The sequence below is a fragment of the Phytophthora ramorum genome (assembly GCF_020800215.1).
Source record: "Phytophthora ramorum isolate Pr-102 chromosome Unknown Phyram_PR-102_s0002, whole genome shotgun sequence".
Classification (NCBI taxonomy): Eukaryota; Oomycota; class Peronosporomycetes; order Peronosporales; family Peronosporaceae; genus Phytophthora; species Phytophthora ramorum.
This window is the reverse complement of record NW_027150648.1, coordinates 2,875,318-2,900,716: the sequence shown is the minus strand read 5'-3', so window position 1 is coordinate 2,900,716 and position 25,399 is coordinate 2,875,318. Positions and strand designations below refer to the sequence as shown.

Genomic DNA, 25,399 nt, shown 5'->3' with positions numbered 1-25,399 from the left:
TAGAGACAGTCATCAATCACGTTCCCACGTCATTCACGCCTACAAAACATTCTAGGCTTGGACTTCCCAAAGCACAAGCGCCACTGAGCGCTGTACCCACTGCGTCTTTGGGAACGCGGAGTCCTCCGCATTCACAGCCACGGAGAAAAGTAGAGTCTCGCGCTTGCTGCTTGAGTAGACAGGAAGCAGTCGAAGGTTGTCGGAGCTTGCCTCATTACGCGGAGCCCATCGCAGGTGCAAGGCAGAGAGACCGTTGCGAATTTCGTTCGACGGTGCAAACCCAGTGAAGTTCCACGTGGCACCCTCGAGTAATAGCCCACGAGCGCTGAATCCGCCAGGCGACAATGTCGAAGGATCCTCCACATCGGCAAGCAGATGCAGCTCATCCAGTGAACAGCCAAGGTCTGCTGCAGCGCTTTGACGTGCAGCTGTCACGAAAGCCTCAGGTGAGAAAAATCCACCCAGCCAAATACCACCAGATTGCTGCAGCAGTTCCGTCGGGGCAACCTCTGCCAACGCGTTCAACTGATGAACGCGTCGAGAGAAGTCCGAAAGCCACTCGCTAACGTTCAGGTCGCCGGAAACACGATACAGTTGTTTCCATTGTTCAGGAACCTGCTCGCGGTAAAGTGTACGCATGGCTTGACGAGTTTCGTTTGAAGGCTTAGCTTTGTAAGCGCACACTCGCTGCACCGTTCGTAGTTGACCAACAACGTTGCCCAAAAATTTCGCTCCAAGTTCTAGCTCACGGAACATACACCGGTAAACAGGGTTACCGAAGTGTACCGGATCACGCACTGTGGGTACTGCAAGTCCCTCCGCCGGGAACAGCTCAAGCCATGCGCCGACACGGTGATCCAGGTCCTGAACCCACTTCGGTCGTGCGTCTTCACCATCTGAACCAGCAGTGCCAAGCACCATCTTGCTCTCGTCATCCGCTCCAGCGACATCGTCTCCACCTTCATTGCCGTAGAAGTCCTGCATCACCTGTAGGTTACGCAACATGCGCGCACCCTGGCTGATAAGTACCATCATCTCCGCCGAGCGTGGAAGGCCCATCCACGAAGGTGGGTTTGTCGTTGGGAGTGCAAGGACCCAATCCATAAACTGCGCCTTGGTTTTTCCTTCTGCGATCACTAGACCAGTATCACTTCCTCCACCTGGCGCGACAAGTTCAAATGTGTTCTCGTAACTAGCCGCTGTAAACACGTGCTCCAGCAGTGTGTCCATGAGCTCCTGGTCAAATGTGTTGTCCACGCGACCACCGTACACCGACTCCTTCAAGGTGGTCCGAATAGCTGTCCATGGAATGTTGTCAGGTGCGACGTGTGCGCGGCCGTTGGCCACCGAATCAACCCAGCGGTCAATCACATCACAGGCGCCACGGAAGTCCGACTGGCTAAACTCATACGTCTTAGACCATCCAATTGGCACGTAGCGCAGTCGTTCATGGACCAAGGCGTGGAACCAAGCAAGTAGCAAGTACAGGCGTGCACGCTCTGCCGGCGTGCGATTCATGCGTTCAGCTGCCACCGTATCGAGCGACCTCACCATGCTTAGTTTCATGCCACTGGGTGGCTCGAACACAAAGATGTCGCACATGCGGACGAGGTTCACCGGCAAATTCGGGTTGATCTCGCTTGTCAGGAACAAACGGAAGTTAGGGTGCACGCTCTCGCGCGCGTTGTAGAGCTTCTTCTCCACGCTAACGAGCCATGACGGGCATAAGTGGACATTGCGCAGTAATAGCCATGTACCATGCTTCAAAGCTGTGTTGATACCCTTTTCGGCTGCATCAAAACCCTCCGAAGAACCCATCGAGACTGAGTTGTATTTCTTCTTCAGAACCGCCGCAAGTTCGTCGATCTGTGTGCTTGGGTCAAAACCAGTCGTTGAGCACAATAGCACTCCACGCGCTGCCTGGGTATCTTCGTCAATGTTCTTAGCGAGTTCGATCTCGCCGCGCCACGGGAACGACGCCGTAAATACCAGCTCAATGTATTTCTCGGACGCAAACATGATACGATCGGGTCGAAGGAAATGAATCACAATCATGTTTCGGAACGCAGCACGACGCGGGCTTGCCGAAGATGCCACGTACTCAGCATCCCAATCGGCTGGAAGTACCATTTCCGCTGACGGGGTCTTCAAGAAGGTGTTCCATTCAGCGGCATGTTCACGCACATGCCCCTCCAGGTGCTTGAACGTCGACAGCTTCATTAACTTCAAGAGTTGGTCCATTTCGGTCTTCGAAAAAGCCGGCAGCAACTGCTCAAACTCGCTACGCTGTGCGCCGCCATCAGTCTTCAAGAAAGTTGCCGAGCTTCCAAGAAGCATATCCATGTCCTCATCAGTAGGCCCGTCAAACGCGCTGCTGTCGTCCATAGTCGTCTTAGCATCAGCAACAGCAGCACTCTGTTGCTCGAGTTCCAAGTAGATTTGAGATAGACGCAGTGCAAACATGAGTTTATCGTTCTCAGCAAGGCCTCTACTAACGCGGCCAGCAAGTAGAACAAACAGCCCGGTAGAAATGCTGGCAAGTCGAGCTAAATCGCCACCTTCAGCGGGTCGCGCCAACACTCTGGACAGCAAGGAAAGGAAAAAATCGAGCGAGTACTGGTACAGGAAGTGAACAGACGACAGGTTCTCCAACGCGAAGAATAGTCGTGAGCTTGCCTTGGCAAGTGGGCGGTAGCGACTAGTTGCCGCCTCCACGAGTGCCATGGTCGATTCCGTCTCAGCCACTTGCTGTGAGATCTGCGCAGCTTCCGCCTTCATGCTTTCCAGCGCATTAATGACACGGTCGTCGTCTAGAATGTTGCCCTGCACGTTGTTGATTTGCTGCAGCAGAGAGTCCTCTAACTCACGCAGCTTGGCCTGGTATTCTCCCTGCAACTTCAGAAGATTGTTGCGTTTTTCCTCTGCTTCAGGCTGTTCACTCTTCAGAAGAATACTCAATCCCTGACTTTCCAAAGAACTTGGAGTAACAGTGAAGTTCACAAACGTCACACGACTGCAAATATCGGGTGAAAACCGGCAAGACGGGTCTCTTGTGATCAGGAAAAGACGGAAGTCTGGAGAGTAATCGATTTCCTCGCCAGCCAAGCGAATCAAAACGCGGCCACCAGTTTTGTACAGCTCCCGGTTCAACACAGGGTTCAGAATCGGATCGATGTTCTCCACCTCGTGAACCAGGAGGGCTGTGCCGAAGCGAATCGCACTAGCCAGCACCTTCATGAAAGAGCTGTCGAGGAACGACGTCTGGGCAATTTTCGTGTTGGTCTTGAGACTGTAGTATTTCATAATGAAGTTGTTCGCTTGGCCTGACGGATCGATGATCAGCGGGAAGCGGTGGAAGCGCTGCAGAATAATAGCATTCTCGTAGCACAACTCGTCCGAGGGCAAGTCGCTCATTTGCCACTCTAGCTGTTCGTTCGGACGCGAAAGGTAATCCACGAAGCTTAACTGCGGCTTCGTACTGATGCCCATCGAGTCGAGAATGTCTCGCCAATCTTGCACCAGAATCTTTCGCTGCTGGAAGTCGAGGAAGCCGATGTACGTGAGGAATGCAGAGGAAAGCAATGTGTCACCCACGAGTGTCTTCATCTGCGTATCAAAGTCGTTTGATCCAGTTTCCCATCGCTCACTTTCTTGCAGCAGACTTTTTAGCAGTGCTACGGAGCGCCCCACCTTCTTCGACACCGAAGCCATGTCATTTGTAATCACCTGTGCCTCGTTGATCAAAGCCGCATACTCATGTTTGTAGCTCTCAATACGAACTTCAAGTGCGTCGATGGTATGTTTAGCTTGCTCATATCTCTGGCGCAGATCGGACGACTTGTCAACCAGTGTTTGGACCTCGTCCCGCAATGGCTGAATTTTGTGCAGAATATTCGTGTAGTTAATTTGTGAGACAATCCATTTATACAGAGGACCACAAGCCTTCGACGCACGATTAACCTTTTCGTAATCAAACTCGTCAACCTTGTCGACATAGTTTGCCTGGATAGTGTGACGTTGGCGCGCTGTCAACTTTTCGGAGTCAAAGTTCACAACCTGGGAAATGAAGTCGTCCTTTCGAATAAATCGGCGCAAGTCAGCCCATTCCAAGCTTGACTCGCCAAGCATGACGGCTACCGCCTCCATGGTCATTCGGACGGCAGCAGGGGGCCGTGCAAGGGCACGAATTTCGTCAAGCTGCGCCTTGCGGATGGAGTTCACAGAAGACTGAGCATCCAGAAGCGCAGGCTCAGCCTGCGCGAGATCAGCTTCAACGACCTCTTTCCGCGAGCGAATTTCCTCATCTTTGCTCGCGAGATCAGCAGCAAGAGCCTCCGTATCCTTTTTCTTTTCTTGCGCTTCATTCTGCTCCTGAACCATTTGCTGGAGCTTCTCATTAGCTTCAACATCCTTCTTCTTGAGCTCCTTTTCCTTAAGACTGAGCTGTCCCTGCAGTTCCGCCACTTGTTCGTGAGTAGCCTGTAATTTTTGCACGCCTACATTCAAGTGAAGTTGCTGGTCCTCTAGCTGTGCACGCTTCTCAGAGTACAGTGACACAAAATGGCGGATAAATTCCAAGTAGTCCCGAGGGGAAATATGGTTGTACTTCATGTGGCGCTTCTGAAGACGGAGCATATGCAGCAGCACGGCGTGGTGGAACTGAACAATGCTTCCAACCAGCACATCCCGGAAAGTTCCTGTAGCAATGTGCGGGATCAGTTTCGCCAATACTTCTGCAGCATCGTCCGGGATAACAAAATCTGCGGACCCAGCAAGATCCAACGTGTTCGTAAATTCGTATGCCACCTGCGCCAGTGCGTGATCATTCCATGTACCAAACCAGTCAACCACGCATCGGTTAAAGAGAGCAGGAGATGTGTTGGTACGGTTTTGGAAGTCTCCCGATGCTGGGTTCATCGTAAATACGACGTGCAAGTTTCGCTGCACTTGTTTGGTAAAGTACCGGAAGAGTTCATCCTCGGTATTTTCCACAATTACTCCATCGCGTTGCACAGCTTCACGGCAAGCATGCATGAGCGACGTGTATTCGTCGTCTTCAAATAGACCAGGTACTTCGCCAGACGCGAGCAAAGCGTTCATGCGCTCCAAGAAGGCCGAGTCCAACACGTTGGATTCATCGAAGATAAAGCAGATCTTCTCTGCTTCACATCCACACCGTTTCAGTACAACACGAAGATCGTCATCGAAGTTGTCCAGAGTGTAGTTCGAGGTGAGCTTGATCTGGAACACAGACATGCCGTTCATCCAGCTGACAAAACGCGACAAAACTGTTTTACCAGCGCCGCTTTCTCCAACAAGCAACAAGTGACCAAGCGGTTGACGCAAGACGCGGTCAATGCGCAGCACATGGTCAATCACCGAGTCAAACACCACAAGCTGAACGTTAAGCTCTTCCTCGTAGAAAACGCGCAAGCGGGCTTCGATGTGCTTGCGGAGATCAGTCGTCGTAACTTCTGTGTAGTTTTTCGAAAGCCATGTGCTGAACAAAATCGGATGCTGGCCGCCGTATTCAACCACTTCGAGAGCTGTTGCACTTTGTGGGAAATGGTTCCTCAAGGTTTCCTTTACCATGTGGAAGCACCAATTTTGCTCGTCCGATGTCACCAAGCGATCCATGAAAAGTCGCAGTGCTTCGTGGAAAACCAGCTTAGCCAGCGTTTCAACATCGATTTCGTACTCCAACGGCTCAATAGCCTCATACAGCGCACGCATCCATCTTGACAGTTCTCGAGGACTGTAGATGTAATGTGGCTGCATCTCCGCCGTGAATTTCTTCTGATTGCTATCATAGACGTCAACCATCGCGTCGGTCAGCGGTTGAACGTACGATCGCAGAGAAGGTGTCAGCTTCAGCAACGCCCGGTTGAACGTTCCGTATATCTGTTTCAAAGATGGATACGAGGGGAAGTCGACCAAGAGCACAGGCGCGTGACGCAACAGACGCAGAGAAATCGGCACCCGTCCTGGGTCCGTCGGTGGGTTACAAGCCCCAACGAACTGAATGCGTTCCAACCGGACCCAGTTGTTCTTGCCACCCAACCAAAAGCCACCTTGCTCGATCAATTGCCTCAAGAATGTGATCACTCGTTGCGTACCATAGCGGTCAGCCTCCGGAAGATTAATTTCGTCACAAAACACGACGAGCCACTTTTCCGGTGCATTCGGTGACAACATCATCCCGTTCGGAGTACGCTTGTATTCGCAATACTGCGAGAACGTCTTCAGAATAAGGTCAGGAGAAGTTCCAGACGAGAAATTGAGGCTCGCAAATTCAAATTCAGGAAGCGAATTGATCGTCGACGTCAGCGTCATGGTTTTACCACTACCGGGGGGGCCACAGAGAATGAGCGGGCGATGTTGCGACAGCCACCCTCGCAGTACTTCAACGTGGCGAATCGTGTCCACTGTTGTCACGACAACATCCGTCGACAGTACTTGGTGGCTCTCAAGATCCAGTTGCGGAATCGATCGCAACCACTGGCGCCATTCACCATCATCAATGCTGACTTCGTACTCAAGCAAACTGTTGTCCGGACTCGACAACGCGGACACTGGGAACACCAGGCGATTCTCTAGGGTCTGCACAACGAAATCACATAGATCCATGCGATTCACCGAGTCCATGGAGCCTCCAAATCCCCACAGAATCGAAAATACAAACCACTTCGGCACAAAGCGTGACATTTGGTCAACCGTCATCGGGAAATCAGAGTGGCCTTCGTTGTACTCGTTGATTCGGGATAGCCCCCTTCCAAGCAGAGTAAACATCGACATCAGTAAGCGCAGCGCCGTAACTTCCATGATATGTGTTTGGCCCATTGCTTGCTCCAAGCATACTTCGATCAATGAAGGGATGCCATCTTCTCGATGAATAAGGTCTCGGAGAAGAGTGACGTAGGTATGTGCAGTCTTCTTAGCAAGCTCACTTTCACTAGGCTGGAGCGTGAATGACGAAACTACAGACACGTCGTCTCGCATTTTCAGCAGATAGTGCTCCACGATGTGGCAAGTTTTAACCGTATCATGCGAAAACCAAACCATGCCGCAACGACTGACCGTCGCTAGTGTTGCGTAACGAAGTGTCTCCGTTTCCATCATGATCCACACGTTCGGAGGAATCTCAAGGCGTTCTCCGGACGGAAGCGTCAACAAGCGGTTGTCATCAAGCACGGAGTTCAGGTTTTCGGCCCACTCAGGGTCCACGTCGCCATCGAAAATGATCCAGTGACGCTTTTCACTCTCACCTCTCACGCTGTTAAGTACTTGACGGAGCAAGTACGTGAAAACTCCGTCCGTCCACTCAAGCGTAGTGTTATCAAGAACACCATACAAGTGTTCCTTGGAGAGAGCCTTCGGGTCGATCACGTGAGCTTCCCCCTTAACACCATCAACAAGTTCCATAGCATTCATCAACACGCGCCAGGCGCTTGACTTTCCAGTTCCTGAAGCACCAACAAGCATCACTCCGTGGCGAAGTTGCATGACCTGGTAGAGTTGCAAGGCTTTCTCGACCCACTGGTCGTTTGCAACGTAATTAGCATTCTTCGCCAATTCCACAATTTTGGCGCGAAGATTGTCTTCGTCAATACGATGAGCATCAGTGCCCGGGAACACCCCCTTCAGCAGTGTCTCGAAGACAGGTACATCGTTAGAAACCAGCTTAGGCAAAATTGTATCCGTAATAGAGCCGATTAGAGCCTTGGTTTCTAATTCCTCGATATTTGCAGGTGCCGCTCTGTCCTGTGATTGTGTGATCTTTCGCTTGAGCTGGCCAGCACTAACAAGCACGCTCTTCAAAGCACGAAGTCCGAAGTCGTAGTGCGGCTGCTTTGAAAGTTGGTCTTCGCAAAGGTTGAACAAGAGCACAACCTTGGCAGAGATTTGTTCAGCAGTAGTAATACCCTGAGAGAACAGCATCACCTGCGCAATCAACTCGCGATCCGGGGCAACCATTGCAATGCTACGGAAAAGTTGCTTCAAGTTGTCCGGCAGATTGGATCGACCAGCATATCCTGGATTCATCGTCACAAAGATGCCTACGTCAGGATTCAGCTTTACACTCTTGCCCAGCAATTCGATGGTAGTGCTGGAGCCGTTTGTGATTGTTTGCGAGCTGTCAGCCGTCTTTCCGACCTTCAACGACGACACTCCACTCTGGATCGCCAAAATTTGCTGAGAAACAGCAGATAGCACACGCTCCTCCAAGCGGTTAAACTCATCGAAACATCCCCATGCACCAACTTGGCACAAGCCCACAAAAATCCGTCCCATCGCTTGGAAATCGAAGTGTTCGTCACAGTTGAAAACCAACACAAAACGACCCAGGTGGGATCCCAAGGCTTTAACTGACTCCGTTTTACCTGTGCCGGCAGGGCCAAACGGATTACCCCCCATTCCGAAGTCCAACGCCTGAGTCAGTGTGAGGTAGCAACGCTCTGTGAGAGGAGTTTGCACCAGTCTCTCACCAACACCGAAGTACTCAAAGCCGTACGAGAAGCTTGCATTGGAAATTTGGATGGTAAGTTTCTTGAGCGGGTCCGACTCCTTAGCTTGGAAGTAATGGCGCATATGGTACAACCAGCGGAAGTCCTCAGCACTGCTCACCTTGGCCTGACTCAAGCGCTTGGTTACACTCTTTTGATGCACAAGCTCAGTAATGAGTTGTTCGTACTTTTTCCGGACATCATTTTTTACGTCGGTGAGAACACGTTCACTCAGAATGAGCAACAGCTTATCCAACTGGCCCAAGACCGCAGATAGATTGCCACCACCAGCCTTCAACATATTCTCGACTTCATTCGACCACTGCACCTGCGTGGCGAGAATAACCACTTGAGCTGGGAACTCGGACACCCATTTCAAATACGTTTCAGCACTGTCATCGGAAGGATAGGTACGCACAGCCTCCTCCAAGAGAAGTGATAGAGTCTTACGCATTTGCTCTTCAACCTTGCCCAACCATACGTTAATGCGGGTATCTTCGGTCGTTTTGACAGGCTCTTTAAAGCGTACAACCTCGCCTTCACGAGACACCATTCCGAGAATCACGCCGGTGCTGCTATCCATCTCCAACGAAGATATGCCAGCGAACATCTTAGAAAGATGACGCTGAATCTGCATCGGCTCCTTGCTGTTGCCTATCATCTCTAGCAAATCTTCATCGCCCACGAAGTAGAAGCGAGGGAAAGCAGCGCGTTGACGTTCCAAGTATTCTCCCAGCGCACGCTGGACGTTGCCCATCATATCTTGCTGACGCTCCAGCGAATGATACAAATTCGGGATATTGGCAACATCCACAATCATTGGTTTGTGCGCTACACGCTTCATTGTGGAAGTGAACTCGTTATCAACGCTCTGGAAACGCGCAAACTCTTTTGGCAACTGTTGCTTGATATCCGCCGATCCGAAGAAGATACCTTCAAGGTACACCCAACGTCTCTGGACGTCAATCCAGAAGTCGAGGATGCCCCGGATTCTAGTAAGTTTGTCTTCCCAACTCGTGGCTAGCTCAGCAAATACACGGTAGTAAGGTGACTGCTTCATACTACTTAAGCTGTTGAGATGTTCATCGAGCTTTGCAAACATTTCATCCCACCCTCGAATGACCCGACAGCGATTTTGGTAGTTAACCAGGTCCAGCTGATAATTTGTCCAGTAGTCTGATACTTGACGCAAGAACTCATCCAGCGCCATTTCACCCTGGGCCGTACGAATAATCGACTTGAGCTCGTTGTCGTTTGCAGAGATTTTAGATTCCCAGAAACTGCGCAACGTTAACTCCGTGAACGGAGAAGAAATGTCCAGCAGTCGGAGAATTTGTTTCCAGTGGCGATCGCGAACAGCATCGGATTTTAGCTCCGACAGCAAGGAGCTCATCGCCTTCCTTGACTGGATCAAAGATGCGAAATGCTCAAAAGCTTCGTATTGCTGTACCCGAGCAGGGAATCGACGCATCTCCTCGACGATTTCATCCAGTTGCTTACGAACCTTGCGAGGGTGAACTGCGGACCACAGCGTGTCTTGTAGCTCATCAACGTGAGCCCACACTTTTGAAATGTTTTTCCAGACTTCGTCCAGTCCAGACAACTCTTCCATGGCTCTCGAAAGATCACCGTAAGAGCTGCGGTCGTCATTGATTGACGAGCCCCCCATTCCCGACACGTACGAAATGTTCAACGCGTCCAATGCTGCATTCGTTTTGTCTTGTTCACCCCGAAGCAATTTGAAGCGAGTATCGTAGATAATCAACAATTCTGTAGCCGCTTTAGGGGATTGCGCACCTTGGAGCGGTTTAGCGCTGTCCCACTCAGTCACGGCCTTGCTAATCTTGCTATCCAACGCGCTCTTTTCTTCCATGATCTTAGCCTGAAGTTGAGGCAACTGGCTTTCCATGGCAGCTGTCTTCCGTTTCAGCAATTGGATAAATGCTTCCCACTCTCCTTCGACGTTTGCCAGCGACGGCCAGTCAGCCGAAAATCTGTACCGCTGCTTTTTCAGCAAACGCTCACCCTGCTCAAAGGATTCTACGGCTTCTTCCCACTGCACTCGCATCTGGCGCATTTCTTGGATGAGAGTAATCGCAGCAACAACTTGTGCAGTAGCAGCTTCTAAAGCATGCTGTTCTAACAGCGTCCGCTTGGACGAAATTGTCGAATAGAATGAATTAATCTGATCGCGCAGAAGGTCACCGAAATACGCTAAGAACTCGTTGTGCCATGCGTCATATTTCACGTTCACCTGAGCTTGTACTTGCTGGTAGTTGATCACCATCGGACCGAATCGTTTGGTGTTGAAGACAGCATCAAATGCATTGCGCTCATTCTTGATCTCCACTAGAATTTGTTGCCACTTCCGAAGATCCTCTCCTACACTGTTCAACGCCGTTTGAGCATCCATATCCCATAGCGCTTGGTATTGCAACCACGTCGAAGCGTACTTCTCCACATCATTAACCGTGAGATCCAACACGCTGTACGCTTTAGTAAGCAACTCCAAGGGTACCTGATTCAGCGCTTCCTTAAATACAGCCTCCCGTCGTCTTGAGCTGGCGCTCTTTCGAGGAGGAGACGATAGCGCAGACACAGTTGACTTTCCATACACATTTTCATACGACGACGTCTGAATCTTGGACAAATCGCATACAGAATTTAACAAATTCTGAAGCTGCGCCAGCCAGTCGCGCCGTGCATCACCAACTGATGGTTCCAAATACAGCACTTGATTCTTCAACAAGATCTGATGCGTCGTCACCGTAAGTCCTGCGTCAGATAAAGCAGCTTGAAATGACTTTTCATCAGGCTGAGGGCCAAAACAAGCAACCCAGCGTTGCAGCAACACCCCGAGTTTCTTGCCGAGAATTTCACTAATCAAAGTGTTCAGGTTCTTCACAAACACATGAAGATTCGCATATCCAGCCAAGCTAAGCTCGTCAACATGCGCTTGGATTTTCACCAACACAGCCTGAACATCTCCGGGCTGGAAGTCTGAACTGGACCGGACGCTTTCCAGAAGAGTATCAATGTCACTAGCCTTCTGCAACAAGTCATCCACCTTGTCGTGCAAACGCTCCACCTTTGCAGCAAGGTCAGAAACATATTCACCCAATCCATCCGCATGCCATCTCATCTCGTTGCCCTTCGTGAAAGTCTTGCCAATGGTAGCTCGAACTTCTCGGACATACGCAGCCGTCAAAGCTTCAAAGATTGGCTGGATGCGTCGGCATGAACTCGTGTAGGTCTTTAGGCTAGCATCCAGAGACATGGCAAATGGGTATTTTGACTTGGCATCTTCGGCAATCATCTTCAGCGTAAAAGGCACACGGTAACCCAACCACTCCAAGTTTCGAACTTCCTTGAATAACGTGACGATTTGTTGGTTGAATGCTACCACCAACTTCTTCTTCTCTCCATGTGGGGTGTCTTCCGTCACAATGTTCAAAATAATGTTCTTAATGTCGAAGATTGGCATTGACGCCAAATCGTTTACCCACTGATCGAAGATAAGCTGCGGGTTGAGTTTGGCGATAAACGCCTCGGCGGCTGCCTTAAGCGCCTTGCCTTCCACGTGCTGCTCCCAACCGACACCGAGAACACTCTCAACACGCGACAGAAGCATTTTCAGCTTTCGTTCGATTTGCTTAGCCCACATCACCGCACCAGCGATAGGAGGAATATCACGTAGTTTGCTTGTGCGAGATGCCTCAGAGTAGGCATAATGTGCGCGAAACTTGGCTTGCAGGCTGCTCACATCCTCTTTCACGTTTTCGATCAGCTGCATCTGGAATTGTTGCACAGCACTACGAATGCGAGGGCGGAAAAATAGCGCGTTGTACTTCGAAAAGACGCGGAACATCTCATCTGCGTTGGACGTAGCACTTAATCGACTGGTCAGACTGCTGATAATGCGGCCTTCTACGCGATCAATGCATAGATCGTATGCCTTGCGCAAGTTCTTCCAGGCAGTTGTACCTTCACTGGATACATCCAGCGGGTCAAGTGAATTTAGCTGGGAGTACGCCGAGTTAATTTCAGTGAGTGCATCATTCGTGCCATCGCCTCCGCGCTGTTCGTCTAGTCCGATTGTGTTTGACCCACCCAGCACTCTTTGAATCACCTCACGCAGCTTCTCGTGCTGCTCTCGGAACTCGTACAATTCCAATAGTCGCTCTTCAATCGCGACATGCTCCATCTGCAACTCGGAAAGCAGCGGAAGCTTCTCGGTGTTGATTGATCCTCCCCGTCGTTTGAAGAGCTCCTTCGATAGATCGTAGAGTGTTGCAACCTGGCGGTGCCAGTTCGAGAACAGTTCTTTACACGACGAAATCAGTTGCTCAAACTGATGAAATGGTACCTGGATAAGGCTGTATACACGCAGCAAGCTGATGACCTGCTGTGTCAAATCACTCGACATGACTTCCACTAAACGCAGTAGACGCGAAAGATTGTAAGCGTCTGCCACGCGAATCTTCTTCAGGTGGGTAAAAACGAGTGTTACGCCTTGGTTGAGCTGGTTAATGTCAGTGGCCGACAAAATTGAGTTCATCGGGAACTCCTTCATGAGCGTCATGACACTAGACACGTGCTGAACCGCCGGACCAAGACCATGGTCAGCACTAAATGTGACTGTGGCCAGATATCTCTTAGCCCGCTGAAGTACAGCAAGCGTAATTTCCACCTCCGGTGACTTGAGTTTTTCCTGAACTGCAAGCAGGGCACGGTTCAAATCACACCAGAAGTTGATCTCCTGCATGGTTGTCCCTGGCAGCGGTTCACTACGCAACAACAACAACAACACACAAACAACGCATTAAAACTCGTAAGCCCCAACATCGAACCTAGTTCCCGTACTTGATGAGGCGGGTGACTTTCTGAATCTCTTTGATCCACTTGCTGACTCCTCCCTGGATGTTGTTCACAAACACCACGTCGTTTACTTTATCCTCCAAGCCAAGAGCCTCCACATCAATGAGCACCCCTTTCTCGCGAACCTAACACCCAGCACAATTGCAATTAGCGTCGTCTTTCACTCACATAAAACAGCCCCAATCTATCGTACCAAGTCCGCAGCTTGCTGGATCACCGGGTGAGAGATCAAGTTCACCTCCGGGATCTCAATGTTCTGCTGATACTGCAGCAGCGCAAGTTCCAGCTCCTTCATCCGACGTCGGATAGCTGGCAATCCTCTCGTGCCTTCGCTCGCGTTGGTTATCTCACTCTGCGGCTGGTGCACCTTCGAGTACTCGTTCACAAGCGGCGTGAACGACTGATGCACGTAGTTGTACACGACCGAGAGCAGGTTACCCCGGTCTTCCTCCTCCTCCTCCGTGTTTTCACCACTGCTGGCTGTGGCCGTGTCCGAGTCCGTTTTGTCTCCGCCCGCAGCGCTTGAGCCCAGACCGAGCGTCATGACCTGTAGCTGGTGGTTCAGCGTCTGGTCCTTGGCCAACGGTGCGCTGAAGCGCTTGATGAAGCACACGACGTCATGGCCGCTCTTCTTGCCGGGCGAGTACGCGATGCCGAGGTTCACGCGCACCCGGTAGCCCGCCACCGATCCGTCCATGGGGCTATCCTCGTCCGCGCGCGGGGGGAAGCAGTGCACCTGCAGCACGCGCGTGGCCGAGTCCGAGACGAACTGGTCGAGAGTGATGACCGCATCCGCGGCCTCCAGATCGCCCTTGAAGCGTTCCACCGTGAGCGCCGCGCCTTCGCCGAAGAGCGGCATGCACGTGGCCAGCAGGTAGCGCTGGAAGTCGGCCACGGGCAGCACGTCGGCCGCTGGCGCCGTCACGTCCGCGCTACTCGCCATGCCACACACTCTCCGCTGTGTTTCTTCTTGTTGGCTTGGTCTTTGTATGGCCAAGGGCAACTTTCGGCCCTCAGCGCGCGCACTCGCCTCGGTGCAGTCAACCAAGTTTCCTTTCCCGTCGATCTTCTTCGGGGCGGGGGGGAGTGCACGTGGATCGCTATTGAGGGGTTGGCGTCCACCACCTCAATCTGTAGCAATCATTTGCGTTCTCACTCGGTTTTTGTGTCGGAAAGGCGGGAAAATGGGGCTGGATGCGACGGCAGCTTCTGCATGCGGGGGAGCCAACAAAACTCATATTTTAGTTATATATGCATCGCAAAGACCGCAGAGAGAGGAAAAGCCTCGGGCCACTGACTGTAGAACTGCAGCAATAGGTCTCTTCGTCTCTACAGAGGCATCCGCTTCTTGTTCTGTTTAGTGATGAGGTTCTTGTGGATGTGCGGGATGACGCCTCCACCGGCGATGGTGGCCTTGATCAGCGTATCCAGCTCCTCGTCTCCGCGGATGGCGAGCTGTAGATGGCGCGGCGTGATGCGCTTGACCTTGAGGTCCTTGGACGCGTTGCCCGCCAGCTCCAGCACCTCGGCCGTCAGGTACTCCATGATGGCGGCAGCGTACACAGCCGCCGTCGCGCCCACGCGCTGGTTGTTGGCCACGCGCTTCTTCAGAAAGCGGTGGATACGACCCACGGGGAACTGGACACACAGCACAAGAACAGAGGGTGAGCAACCCAAAAGGGCAAGAACATTCCGCTTATCGATTTACCTGCAGTCCGGCACGCTGTGAACGCGACTGCGGCGCCCTCTTGGAGGTGACGCCCTTGCCGCCTTTGCCTCCCTTTCCGCCTTTTCCGCCGATGCCTGACTGTACACACGACCTCTGTTAGAGCCACACGTCACTTCCAGCCTCATTGCCAAGCGTCATCACCCACCATATTGCGAAGCGGTACAATTTCGAAATGCGAGGATTTTCATAGATTTTTCAACCTGGGGAGAAAAACCTCGGAGGTGTTTCAGTTCCGAGCGCGATTCGTCGAAAAGAAATTATTTCAGCAAATCAGAGACTCTGGCGTTTCACAGCAGCGATCCAGCAGTTCGCTGCGGAGCACTTCCCGGTGTCCTCCTCCTCTCGTGATGGCGCTGCAGTCCAGCTCGCGCGCGTGGATCAACGTGCCGTGCGAGAACCCGTCGGCGGCGCCGTGCCACCGCTCGCTGCACGTGTGCGCCGTCCGTAAGGACTCGCTCTACATCTTCGGAGGTGCGTGACCAAAAATGTAGTCCTTTATACGACGAGGCAACCATTTTGTGTGGAGCGATTGTAGACAATATGCGATCTCGAGTGTTGGTACTTCCTGACGGTGGCGCTCACTAAATTACTGATTGTCTTGCTGGCTACTGCGTGTGCAGGCTACGACGGGTCGAACCGCATCAACGACTTCTACGAATTCAACTTCAAGCGCAAGCTCTGGTCGGTGGTGCTCGCCATCGGCTCTGCCCCGAGTCCGCGCGACCGTCACGTGGCAGTGGTCTACAAAGATTTGTTCTACGTGTTTGCTGGCTTCGACGGCAGCTCCCGTGTCAACGACTTCATCGAGTATAACTTTCGTACGTTGGGGACATGAACTATCGGACCTGTGGGAATTTGTGTGTTTAGTTGTTGACTATTGTGTGGGTGTCAACTGCGTGCAGTGACGCAGAGGTGGAGCAGTGTTGTGGTGAATGCCGGGCTGCCTCCGACAGCGCGACACAGCCATGCAGCAGTGGTGTATGGTACGCTTGCGCTGCTTGTTCGGTAGAAAGCTCTGCGTATTGATCTGGCATATTTACGCATTGGTATGGTGAATGTGACAGACAAGTCCATGTACTGCTTCGGAGGGTACGACGGCAGCTACCGAAACGATTTCCACGAATTCAACTTCGGTATGTTGGGTTGCGTATGATATTTGTTTTGGGTTAAAGATGCCACGCTACACCATTGTTAACAACAGTTTATCACTGCTTTGCTTAGAAACAAACACTTGGTCATTAGTAGCAGCAACGGGTCGTGTTCCAAGACCTCGGTAAGCTCGGACTTTTTTGTATTATGGTAAATGCTGTCTAATGGTGCTCGCAGATATCGGTCCTCGCTGGTAGTGCATAACCACACCTGTGTGCTGTTTGGTGGACACGATGGTTCGCGCCACCTCAACGATGCTCATGTATATGACTTTGGTACGTTCATTGAATACGAATCGCGTCGAATACTGCATCATTTGTTGGCTGACATTGTGATTCCAATGTTAGATACGCATGTGTGGTCGCTCCTTCAAACGGAAGGCCCAGCGCCGATTGCTCGCGACAGCCACGTTGCGGTGATCCACTCGGATGCCATGTATATCTTTGGTGGCAGTACGGGAACTGCAGTGAATGATTTCTATGAGCTGAATCTGGGTGAGCAAGCTAAGATTTTTGATTCGTCTGTGTAAATTTGCCGCCTTGATCTCTCGTCAATCGTTCTCGTGCTGACAGTGACTATGTACTGTTGATGAACTAGAATCGAATACGTGGCAGCCAATGCAGTTCAATGGCCAGCCACCAGGACAACGATTCTGCCACGTTGGTACTGTTTACGACGCCAATCTGATCATTTTCGGTGGCTACGATGGAAGCAGTCGACTGAACGACTTTAAGCAATTCCGTTTTGGAGAGGAGGAGTTTCAGCTGGATATTCCTGAGAGCACGCTGATCAGCGATCTCAGGATTCTGGTAAACAATGACATCATGAGTGATGTAACGTTTGTCGGTACGTACGATGAAATACCTCTTGTTCGACGATTTCGGTGCAGTCTAACTTAGCTCCCACAAATTGCTACTGTGATTGAGTAGTGGAGGGGATTCCTGTGTACGGGCACAAAATTCTGTGCATCCGCTGCAACTATTTCAACGCGATGCTTACCGGCGAGATGCTGGAAAGCCGTGCTCGCGAGATTCAAATCACGGATGTGCGTCGGCCGATCTTTATTTCCTTGATGGAGTATCTGTACACAGACTATCTGGATGTCGCTGTGGACGTTGCGATGGAGCTGTTCGTCACTGCAGACCGGGTACGCGATGCCGCTTTGCACAGTTGTGAGTTTCATTTATGCTAACATCTATCCGTATGTTCTTAAATCAGTATGGCGTTGAACGTTTAAAGCGCATTTGCGAAAGTAAAATGCTCGGGTCCCTGTGCATCGATAATGCGGCCAGTATTTTCCATGCTGCAGACCTCCACAACGCGACAGTACTGCGAGACCAGTGTGTCGCCTTCATGCTTCATAACTTTGACGCCGTGACGAAGACCGATGCCTTTGAAGAAATGGGCCGAACCAACGTTGAATTGGTCTTTGAGCTGTTGAAGCGCCGTTAGGGTACTCGACAAATGCGAAACAGGCAGCATGCACCTTTGGAATGGGCAGCGTTTTGTCGGAAGTTTATAGAATATGCAACTGAAGTAACTACGTGTTGATGTTGACCCATGAGCTTTCGCTGGTAGTAGCACAAACGCTTCGTGTGACGATTGCTAGAATCTCTAATGTGCTGCCTCATCGACCGAGCGTCGTGACGCGAATGGTTCTGTAGTGGCTCTCGACCGCGCTAGTGTTGCCACTTTCAACGCCAGAAGAACTACCTTCGCTTTGCGTGGCTTCGGTTTCGAAAACCTCCATGCCCATTCCAAGCTCCGCTAACGTTCTACGCACCAACAGCTCCTGCTCCTTCCAGATTAGCAACTCCTCAGACACGGAAGCATTAGTGCCAGATTGTTTGATAGTTTCCGTCATAGCCCGCAGCCGCTCCACAAGCGGTCGTTCCCACACATCTAACGCGTGGGCAAGGAATCGTTCAACGTGTAGCCGCGGGAATGGGATGGCACCTGGGGCTCGTTCGGTGGTAGGGTCGATGCCATGAAAATCCGAGCCACCCATCTACAGAGCAGATTCAACAGATCAGCAAAACATTGTTAGCACTTGTCGCTGCAAAATGAAATCCAAGCACGCGAACCTTGAGCAAACCCGACTCTTTCGCCAAAGAACCATAGACGTCGATTTTGGATGTATCATGATAAACCTCGATACCCTACACGGAGAGCACCATTGTTACCGGCTGAATTTGATCATGGAGGTAGCAAAATATACTTGTCATACCTGAATGCCGAGTTTGGCAAGGTCTGGAACAAGCGTCAGCGGATTCTATCACACGAGGTAGCGCTACATTAGCCGACGTGATAAATAGTTACAGCCACATACAGAATCAAGCGCATCTATACCTTGCAGCACCACGGGTGCGCGAGAACGGAGACTCCACCGGCGCTGGCAATAAGTTTGATGGCTTCTTCAGGCGGAAAATGCTCACCCTGGTGCGTCAATCCGCAGTCCAAAACGTTATCATCAGGACCAACCCACACAGCAACAATCACTACGTGCCATACCTCGACATATGCAGGGCCGTCATTGTGCAGATATCGCGAGAACGCCTGGCGAAAGTTGGCGACATGACCGGCTTCAACCAGGGCTTCAGCTACGTGGGGTCGGCCAGGTGCTGCTTCACCCGCGATCTCTAGCACGCGTTCCCACTTGAGCTTGATGCCCATATCCTCCTACAAGCCCAGAACCAACCCCAGTTAGCCACACTTAAAAGCACAGTAGCAATAAAAATGCCATCCACCGTCAGACCTACCAGCTTCTTCAACATCCCCTTGCCACGTTTGTGTCTGCCAGTGCGGATCTTCAGGAGCTGCTTCTCCAGCTCGGCATTGTTCAATCCAGGGCAGAAATAGCCGAGGATATGCAAGTTCTCGCCGCCCTTCACTTCAGCGCTGATCTCAACGCCTGGGAACACCAGCACCCCAAGCTTCTGCGCCGCAGCAATGGCTTCACTCACTCCGGCCATCGTGTCATGGTCTGTGAGCGACATGTACTTGACTCCATTGGCCGCCGCCTTGGCGATCACTTCATTTGGCTTGAGCTTGCCGTCGCTGCACACACTGCAGATCGCCACCATTCCACTCGTTACCACTACACTATACCACCTCACATAAAAATATTTTGAATACAAGTTGCATGTCCCACCTGTGCAGATGGAAGTCGCCACATGCCGCGTCACCTGCAGGAGGAGAGTCACGGGCCTCGTCATGAGCCGAGTGGTGATCATTGGACGGGAACATGGCGTCGCTGAGCGCTTCGTAGGCCGCGTTGGGCGCTACGCTGCGGCCACCAGCTATCGCGCACTTACGGTTGAAATTTGCCTGCAGATTCACCGGCTTGCGCTTGCTCTTCTTGGCCTTCTTCTTCTTGCGGTGGCCCGCCGACGCTGAGACCATCGCCGACCGCAGACTTATGTGTGTCCGCCATTTCACATATTTTCACAGGCCCCCATCAAATGAATCATCATGATCCATCTCCTTTCACGAGTACATCACGTCAGAGAGGTAGCTGTCAAACAGGAATGCTGGTCGTTTCGCACTTAACGCGATCTTGCGTTTATTGGGTGAGCTAAAGCCACAGCATTTCCAGATCGGCCAGACGCAGGACGGACCTTCATGTTGCGCTCTAGTCTGCGCAACGCCGCGCGGTCGCAGCGGCTGCTGCACTACACGGGGGCGGTGCCTGCCCACGCGCAGGCTCCGTCTCGCATCGAGCCGCTCGCAAGCTTCGGCTACGAGTTCTCCAGTTTCTCATCGCGTGACGTCCGCGCACCGCTGATGCTGCCACTGCTGCCGCAGTACTCCCCGCTGCTATTCCGCGCGCAGACCCGCGGGTTCGCCGCGCTGCCTACGAAGCTGTCGACTTCCAAACCGACGCCTGCGGCCGCCCCCACGCCTGCCGAAGCTGCCGCTCTAAAGAAGAAGATCGCGGCAGCCAGACGCCGGCGCAGCAAGATCCGCGTTCAGGAGGAGAAGCTCGAGTCCGCGCTGGAGAAGGGCGGCGAGCGCCGCATGATCCGCGTCGAGGACGTAGAGAAGGAACTGCCCAAGGTCCCCGAGCGCGCCGTGACGCTAATCAAACGCACGCCCCAGCTCACAATTCAGGGCGTCAAGGCCGTGGCCCATGCGCTGCAGGTGCTGGTCACGGATCCGGCGGCGGTCAAGGCCTGGCTTGCCAAGATGAAGGGTAAAGTGAAACACGAGCTAGACCACTATTGGTTGGGTACCAAACTGCTCTACGCAGACGTTTCTACGTCTACGCGTATCATTCGCCGGCTGCTCAAGGGCAACGCGCTTTCGCGTCGTGAGCGCAAGCAGCTGCAACGCACGGTGGCGGACTTGCTGCGTCTGGTGCCGTTTGCCTTCTTCGTGATTGTACCGTTCATGGAACTGCTGCTGCCTGTGGCACTGAAGATGTTCCCTAACATGCTGCCCAGCACGTACAAGGACTCATTCCAGCGCGAGGAAGACATGAAGCGTCAGCTCCAACTGCGTGTGGCGCTGGCTGGATTCCTGCAGGACACGGTCAAGGAAATCATGGAGGACACGCGTGACACGGAAGGTGTCTCAGAGGAGCGCAAGTCGACGGCAAGCGAGGTTATGAACTTCGTGGAGCGTGCTCAGCGCGGTGAGCCGCTGACGTCAGAGGAAACGCTTCAGGTCGCGAAGCTGTTCAACGATGAACTAATGCTGGACAACATTTCGCGGCCGCAGCTTGTGGGCATGTGCCGTTTCATGGGTGTGCAGCACTATGGTAACGACAACCTGCTTCGTTTCCAGCTGCGTAACCGTATCCGTCAGCTGAAGAAGGACGACCAGGACATCATTTGGGAAGGCCTTGATACGCTTGACAAGGAAGAACTGCAGATGGCCTGCATGGAGCGTGGTATGCGCGCTACCGGACTTACGAAGGCCGGCTACGTTCGTCAAATGCGCCAGTGGCTCGACCTGTCCATTAACAAAAACGTGCCGGCGTCGCTACTCATTCTTTCGCGGGCGCTTAATATTACTGCTACGGACAACCTGGAGGAGGCGCTGGCAACTTCCATGTCGTCTATGGACGAAGAAGTCGTGACTGAGGTGGCTCTAGCGGCGAAGACTTCCACGGAGGAGACGCCTGAGATGCGTAAGTTGAAGCTTGACAGTATTCGATACCAGAATGAGATGATTGCGGACGAAGAGAAGTTCCGTGATGAAGCTCAGAAAAAGGAGACTGAAGCTCAGAAACAGGCAGAGAGCGAAGCTGCCGCATCCCACGCTGCCGCCGTTGCCGAGACGCAGACTGAAGTGGAGCAGGTGATTGCTGATGTGATTATGGAGAAGGCTCAGGCCCAGACTGCAGCCACTCCAGCTGCTGCAGCGGATCCCAGCGCTGTTATTGAGACCAAGTTCGAGGAGGATGCGGCACCGCTTCCCAAGAGTATCGAGAACATTGTCAGCTTGGAGGAATTGAGCGCGCTTGAGTCGCTTGCATTCAAGTCGCTAGTCGAGAAAGAGCGCCAGACGGTGAGCCAGCTGAAGCAAAACAAATACGACATGGATGTTGAGGGTCTGCTTGCGGCGGGCCGAATCGGCGCACAGACTGCGGAAAACAAGACCGCGGGTCGTATGATGAAGAAGCTTGAGTCGATGTTGTCCAACCTGGAGGTGGAGATCGAGGAGGTTGACCGTCACGTTGGTGACCGTCTCAACATCCTGGACCGCGATAGCGATGGTGTGCTTTCGGCTGAGGAGCTGCGTGATGCCGTTATGACGATTCTGCGCAAGGCAAACACGCAGGAGGACGTGGAGTGGGTGATTTCGCTGATCGATGAAGACAACGATGGCAAAAGTACGTTTCGGTTTAACACGTGGACTATTGGTTTGATACTAACGTTTTGTTGCTGCTCTTGTTATCTCTTGTAGTCGCTTTGGAGGAGCTGGTGGCCTGGATTGCCAAGTGCCGCGAGAGTCTGGAAGCTACGGGTCGCATTGCTCTGCAGGAGTCGACGGATGCGTCTGCCGAAGCCGCTGCCGCAGCAGAAGCTGATAAGGCGAAGGCGGACAAGGCAGAGAAGGCAGAGAAGGCGAAGGTCAAGCGAGCGAACAGCCGTAAGAAGAAGGAGAAGGAACTGTAAACCGTTTCCGGAAACTGGTGCTGGCCCAACAATGTCCACTCGCTGTGTGTTTGATACGCAAGTGGTTGACAGGTGTCTAAACGTTCTGGGTTTCGCTTATTCCACAATAGATATATTGCCACCGCTCTGGCTGGTTAGAGGAAATGTGGTTCGTAAAAATGCGATCGGATTTCCGATGACCATCACTCAAGGTCCTTGAAACAACGAGCGTCCTTTTACAGTGTTGTCAATTACATTCGAGGCGGGGGAGGGCGTGTAGATGGAGCGGCGACAAGGAGCCCGCCATTATCGCTCCAAGAGTCGAATCAGGTTTTTGGAGGGTAATCTATCAAACCCAAAAGTACTGATACTGGATAGTCATTAAAACAATACATTTGGATTGCAAGCTTCAACCTGTGTTTCATTATTCATCCTATGCAGTCAACCTAGCTCTCCTACACTAGAGCGGGCTAGCAGCCTCCCGTTTACGGGGTGATGGCGTGCTTGTTGGCGTGGTGGCCGTCGTGTGTCGGACTCGCCTTGTCGCCAGTGAGCTTGTCCTTCACCTCGTTCACCGCCTCCTTCGCGCGCTCCACGAAGGACGGCGACGCCGACAGCGACTTCTCTGCGATCGTGATCTGGTGGCTCAGTGCGCTGAGATTGAAGTTGTCTCGCAGCGTCGTCTTGGTCAGTTCCTCGACGGTGTCGGCGCCTCCGAGGATGCCGCCTCCGTGGTGGTGGTGGTCGGCCTTGCCGCCGAGCAGACCGCCGTGGTTGTCGTCCTTGTTCTTGTCTCCCTTGCTGAAGAGGCCGGTGTGCTTGTCATCCTTGTCCTTGTCGCTCCTGCCAAAGAGACCGGTGTGCTTGCTATCCTTGTCCTTGTTGTCGCTCTTGCCGAAAAGACCACCCTTGGATTCCTTGTCCTTGTCACCCTTGCCAAAGAGACCGGTGTGCTTTTCGTCCTTCTCCCTGTCGCCCTTACCAAAGAGACCGGTGTGCTTCTCGTCCTCCTCCCTGTCGTTATTGCCGACGACGTTGTCGACCGCGCCCTTGACGCCCTTCGAGCGGCCGTTCTTCTGATCGTAGTTGCGAGCCGTGGTCTTCAAGATGTCCATGGCCTTGGCCGTGGCGCCCATCATGTTGCGGGCGGAGACGACCTCGGACTCGGACGGCTGCGAGCTCTTGTGGATCTCGTGGGCCACGTGCTTCAGGTCCGACGCCGTGTCCTTGGCCGTGCGCATGTCACTCCGCATGTAGGACGTGGCCGTGTTCATGAAGTGATTGCCGTGGCGGCTGTCGTACTCGGAGAGGTTCGATTTCAGCAGCTTGAGGCACCTGGCGGCGTCGTCCGCGGTCTGGTTGAGCACCTTCTCGAGCGATGCGAACTCCTGCTCGGCGGTCACGTTGCGGTCGTTGGACTTGCCCATGCTTGCGTTGGGAGGTGTTGAGGTTGGTTCTTGGTGGTGGTGGTGGTGGTGGGGATCGACTCGTGTGCTTGAGATCACGTTTCGAAATGAGCTGAGTTATGGCGGGCGAGTTGTGGCGCACTCGATCGGGCTGGAGCTGGTACGTGAGGGTCGTCGTGGTGCGGGCTTGGACGAATAGGCAACGTCGATTAAAAGGCTAGTTTGTTGGCTGCCGACGTCTCCCATCGAGTGGCATCAGCGGATATATCTTGGGACAGCTTGCGTGGCTCATCGGAAATGCGCACAACTGTGTCGCAGCAAGTGTATCTCGGTAAGCCCACCTCGCCGACTTGCAGCAGCAGCAGCAGCAGCAATGGATGTCATGTTTGTGTATAATTTTACATGTGTATTTTGAAATAAGTTTACGGCTAATACATGTTCCCAACGAGCTATATAGTATAGCTGTTCTTGTGCGGGTGGGCGAGGTGGCACGATTGAGCACAGTGTAGTGCGAGGCTCAGATGCTCAAGCTCTTCTCGCCCACGCGCTGAGGGCTCGAGTCGGGCTTCAACTTGTTCACTACGTCGACCACGGCGTACTTGGCTCGCTCTACAATCGAGGGCGAAAGCGATTTCTCTGCGCCTGAAATCTGATGCTTCAAAGCTGAAAACCCGCTGAAGTTGCTGCGCAGTGTCGACTTCACCACTGACTCCACTGTATCAGCAGCTTCTCCGCCTTTGCTCTCTTTTCCGACAAGCATATTGTCGATAATGCGCGTGATGCCTTTCGATTTCCCGTTCATTTCGTCGTAGGCACGAGCTGCCTTCTTCAGCTCTTTCATGGCATCGGAGGCAGCATTCATTTTGTTGCGTGCTGCAGCGATCTCCCATTCCGACGGAAACTTGCTTTTGGCGATTTGATCCGACACAAGGCGGAGCTTTGAGGCCGCATCTTTGGCAATACGAATGTTGTTGATCAGGAAATACTTCGAGGTGTTGACGAAATGCAGTCCGTTGTGAGTATCGTATTCGACCAAGTTGGCTTTCAGCACTTTGACGCACTTGACTGCGTCATCTGCCGTCTGGATCAGCAGTAGCTCGAGTTTGAAGAATTCGGCGGCAATGCCAGTGTCAGACTTGCCCATGAGATCGAACCGATGTTCACTAACAGTAGTGTAGTCTTCGCTCTTGCGGTCACCTTGCGTAATGAGATTTTCAGCCCAACGAGTAGCCATATCGTTTCTTCCACAAAAAAGGTGGCTGCTCGCAGTGCGACAGCAATTTTTCGATATGTTCTCCTTCAAAACTTCAACGGACACATTTCCTGTGCATCAAGCCCGACTCGAGCCCTCAGCGCGTGGGCGAGAAGAGCTTGAGCATCTGAGCCTCGCACTACACTGTGCTCAATCGTTCCACCTCGCCCACCCGCACAAGAACAGCTATACTATAGCTCGTTGGGAACATGTATTAGCCGTAAACTTATTTCAAAATACACATGTAAAATTATACACAAACATGACATCCATTGCTGCTGCTGCTGCTGCTGCAAGTCGGCGAGGTGGGCTTACCGAGATACACTTGCTGCGACACAGTTGTGCGCATTTCCGATGAGCCACGCAAGCTGTCCCAAGAT

The 25,399-nt window shown here is 52.5% G+C and overlaps 7 protein-coding genes across 7 annotated transcripts; 2 read left to right on the top strand and 5 right to left on the bottom strand.

The window, feature by feature from the left end:
* Positions 1 to 51: 51 nt before the first annotated feature.
* KRP23_2368 (Cytoplasmic dynein 1 heavy chain 1) lies at positions 52 to 14,325 on the bottom strand (the record flags this gene model as incomplete). The annotated part of the gene is made up of 3 exons (XM_067887095.1): positions 52 to 13,291; positions 13,368 to 13,507; positions 13,576 to 14,325. The coding sequence occupies 3 exons, from the start codon at positions 14,323 to 14,325 to the stop codon at positions 52 to 54; spliced, it is 14,130 nt and encodes a 4,709-aa protein (XP_067749714.1).
* A 386-nt stretch (positions 14,326 to 14,711) lies between these two features.
* KRP23_2367 (putative histone H2A variant 3) lies at positions 14,712 to 15,259 on the bottom strand (the record flags this gene model as incomplete). Its single annotated transcript, XM_067887094.1, has 3 exons — positions 14,712 to 15,020; positions 15,091 to 15,189; positions 15,257 to 15,259. The coding sequence occupies 3 exons, from the start codon at positions 15,257 to 15,259 to the stop codon at positions 14,712 to 14,714; spliced, it is 411 nt and encodes a 136-aa protein (XP_067749713.1).
* Positions 15,260 to 15,458: 199 nt separating this feature from the next.
* Positions 15,459 to 17,712, top strand: KRP23_2366 (Leucine-zipper-like transcriptional regulator 1-like protein; the record flags this gene model as incomplete). Its single annotated transcript, XM_067887093.1, has 10 exons — positions 15,459 to 15,582; positions 15,732 to 15,929; positions 16,014 to 16,094; positions 16,176 to 16,244; positions 16,333 to 16,384; positions 16,438 to 16,535; positions 16,608 to 16,754; positions 16,858 to 17,106; positions 17,190 to 17,407; positions 17,479 to 17,712. The coding sequence occupies 10 exons, from the start codon at positions 15,459 to 15,461 to the stop codon at positions 17,710 to 17,712; spliced, it is 1,470 nt and encodes a 489-aa protein (XP_067749712.1).
* Positions 17,713 to 17,887: 175 nt separating this feature from the next.
* Positions 17,888 to 19,662, bottom strand: KRP23_2365 (5'-3' exoribonuclease; the record flags this gene model as incomplete). Its single annotated transcript, XM_067887092.1, has 8 exons — positions 17,888 to 18,268; positions 18,345 to 18,419; positions 18,488 to 18,532; positions 18,610 to 18,696; positions 18,772 to 18,939; positions 19,020 to 19,326; positions 19,412 to 19,445; positions 19,575 to 19,662. The coding sequence occupies 8 exons, from the start codon at positions 19,660 to 19,662 to the stop codon at positions 17,888 to 17,890; spliced, it is 1,185 nt and encodes a 394-aa protein (XP_067749711.1).
* Positions 19,663 to 19,881: 219 nt separating this feature from the next.
* Positions 19,882 to 22,382, top strand: KRP23_2364 (Mitochondrial proton/calcium exchanger protein; the record flags this gene model as incomplete). Its single annotated transcript, XM_067887091.1, has 2 exons — positions 19,882 to 22,096; positions 22,171 to 22,382. The coding sequence occupies 2 exons, from the start codon at positions 19,882 to 19,884 to the stop codon at positions 22,380 to 22,382; spliced, it is 2,427 nt and encodes an 808-aa protein (XP_067749710.1).
* A 464-nt stretch (positions 22,383 to 22,846) lies between these two features.
* KRP23_2363 (uncharacterized protein) lies at positions 22,847 to 23,788 on the bottom strand (the record flags this gene model as incomplete). Its single annotated transcript, XM_067887090.1, has 1 exon — positions 22,847 to 23,788. One exon carries the CDS (start codon positions 23,786 to 23,788, stop codon positions 22,847 to 22,849), a length of 942 nt encoding a protein of 313 aa, XP_067749709.1.
* A 496-nt stretch (positions 23,789 to 24,284) lies between these two features.
* Positions 24,285 to 25,001, bottom strand: KRP23_2362 (uncharacterized protein; the record flags this gene model as incomplete). The annotated part of the gene is made up of 1 exon (XM_067887089.1): positions 24,285 to 25,001. One exon carries the CDS (start codon positions 24,999 to 25,001, stop codon positions 24,285 to 24,287), a length of 717 nt encoding a protein of 238 aa, XP_067749708.1.
* Between the last annotated feature and the right edge of the window lie 398 nt (positions 25,002 to 25,399).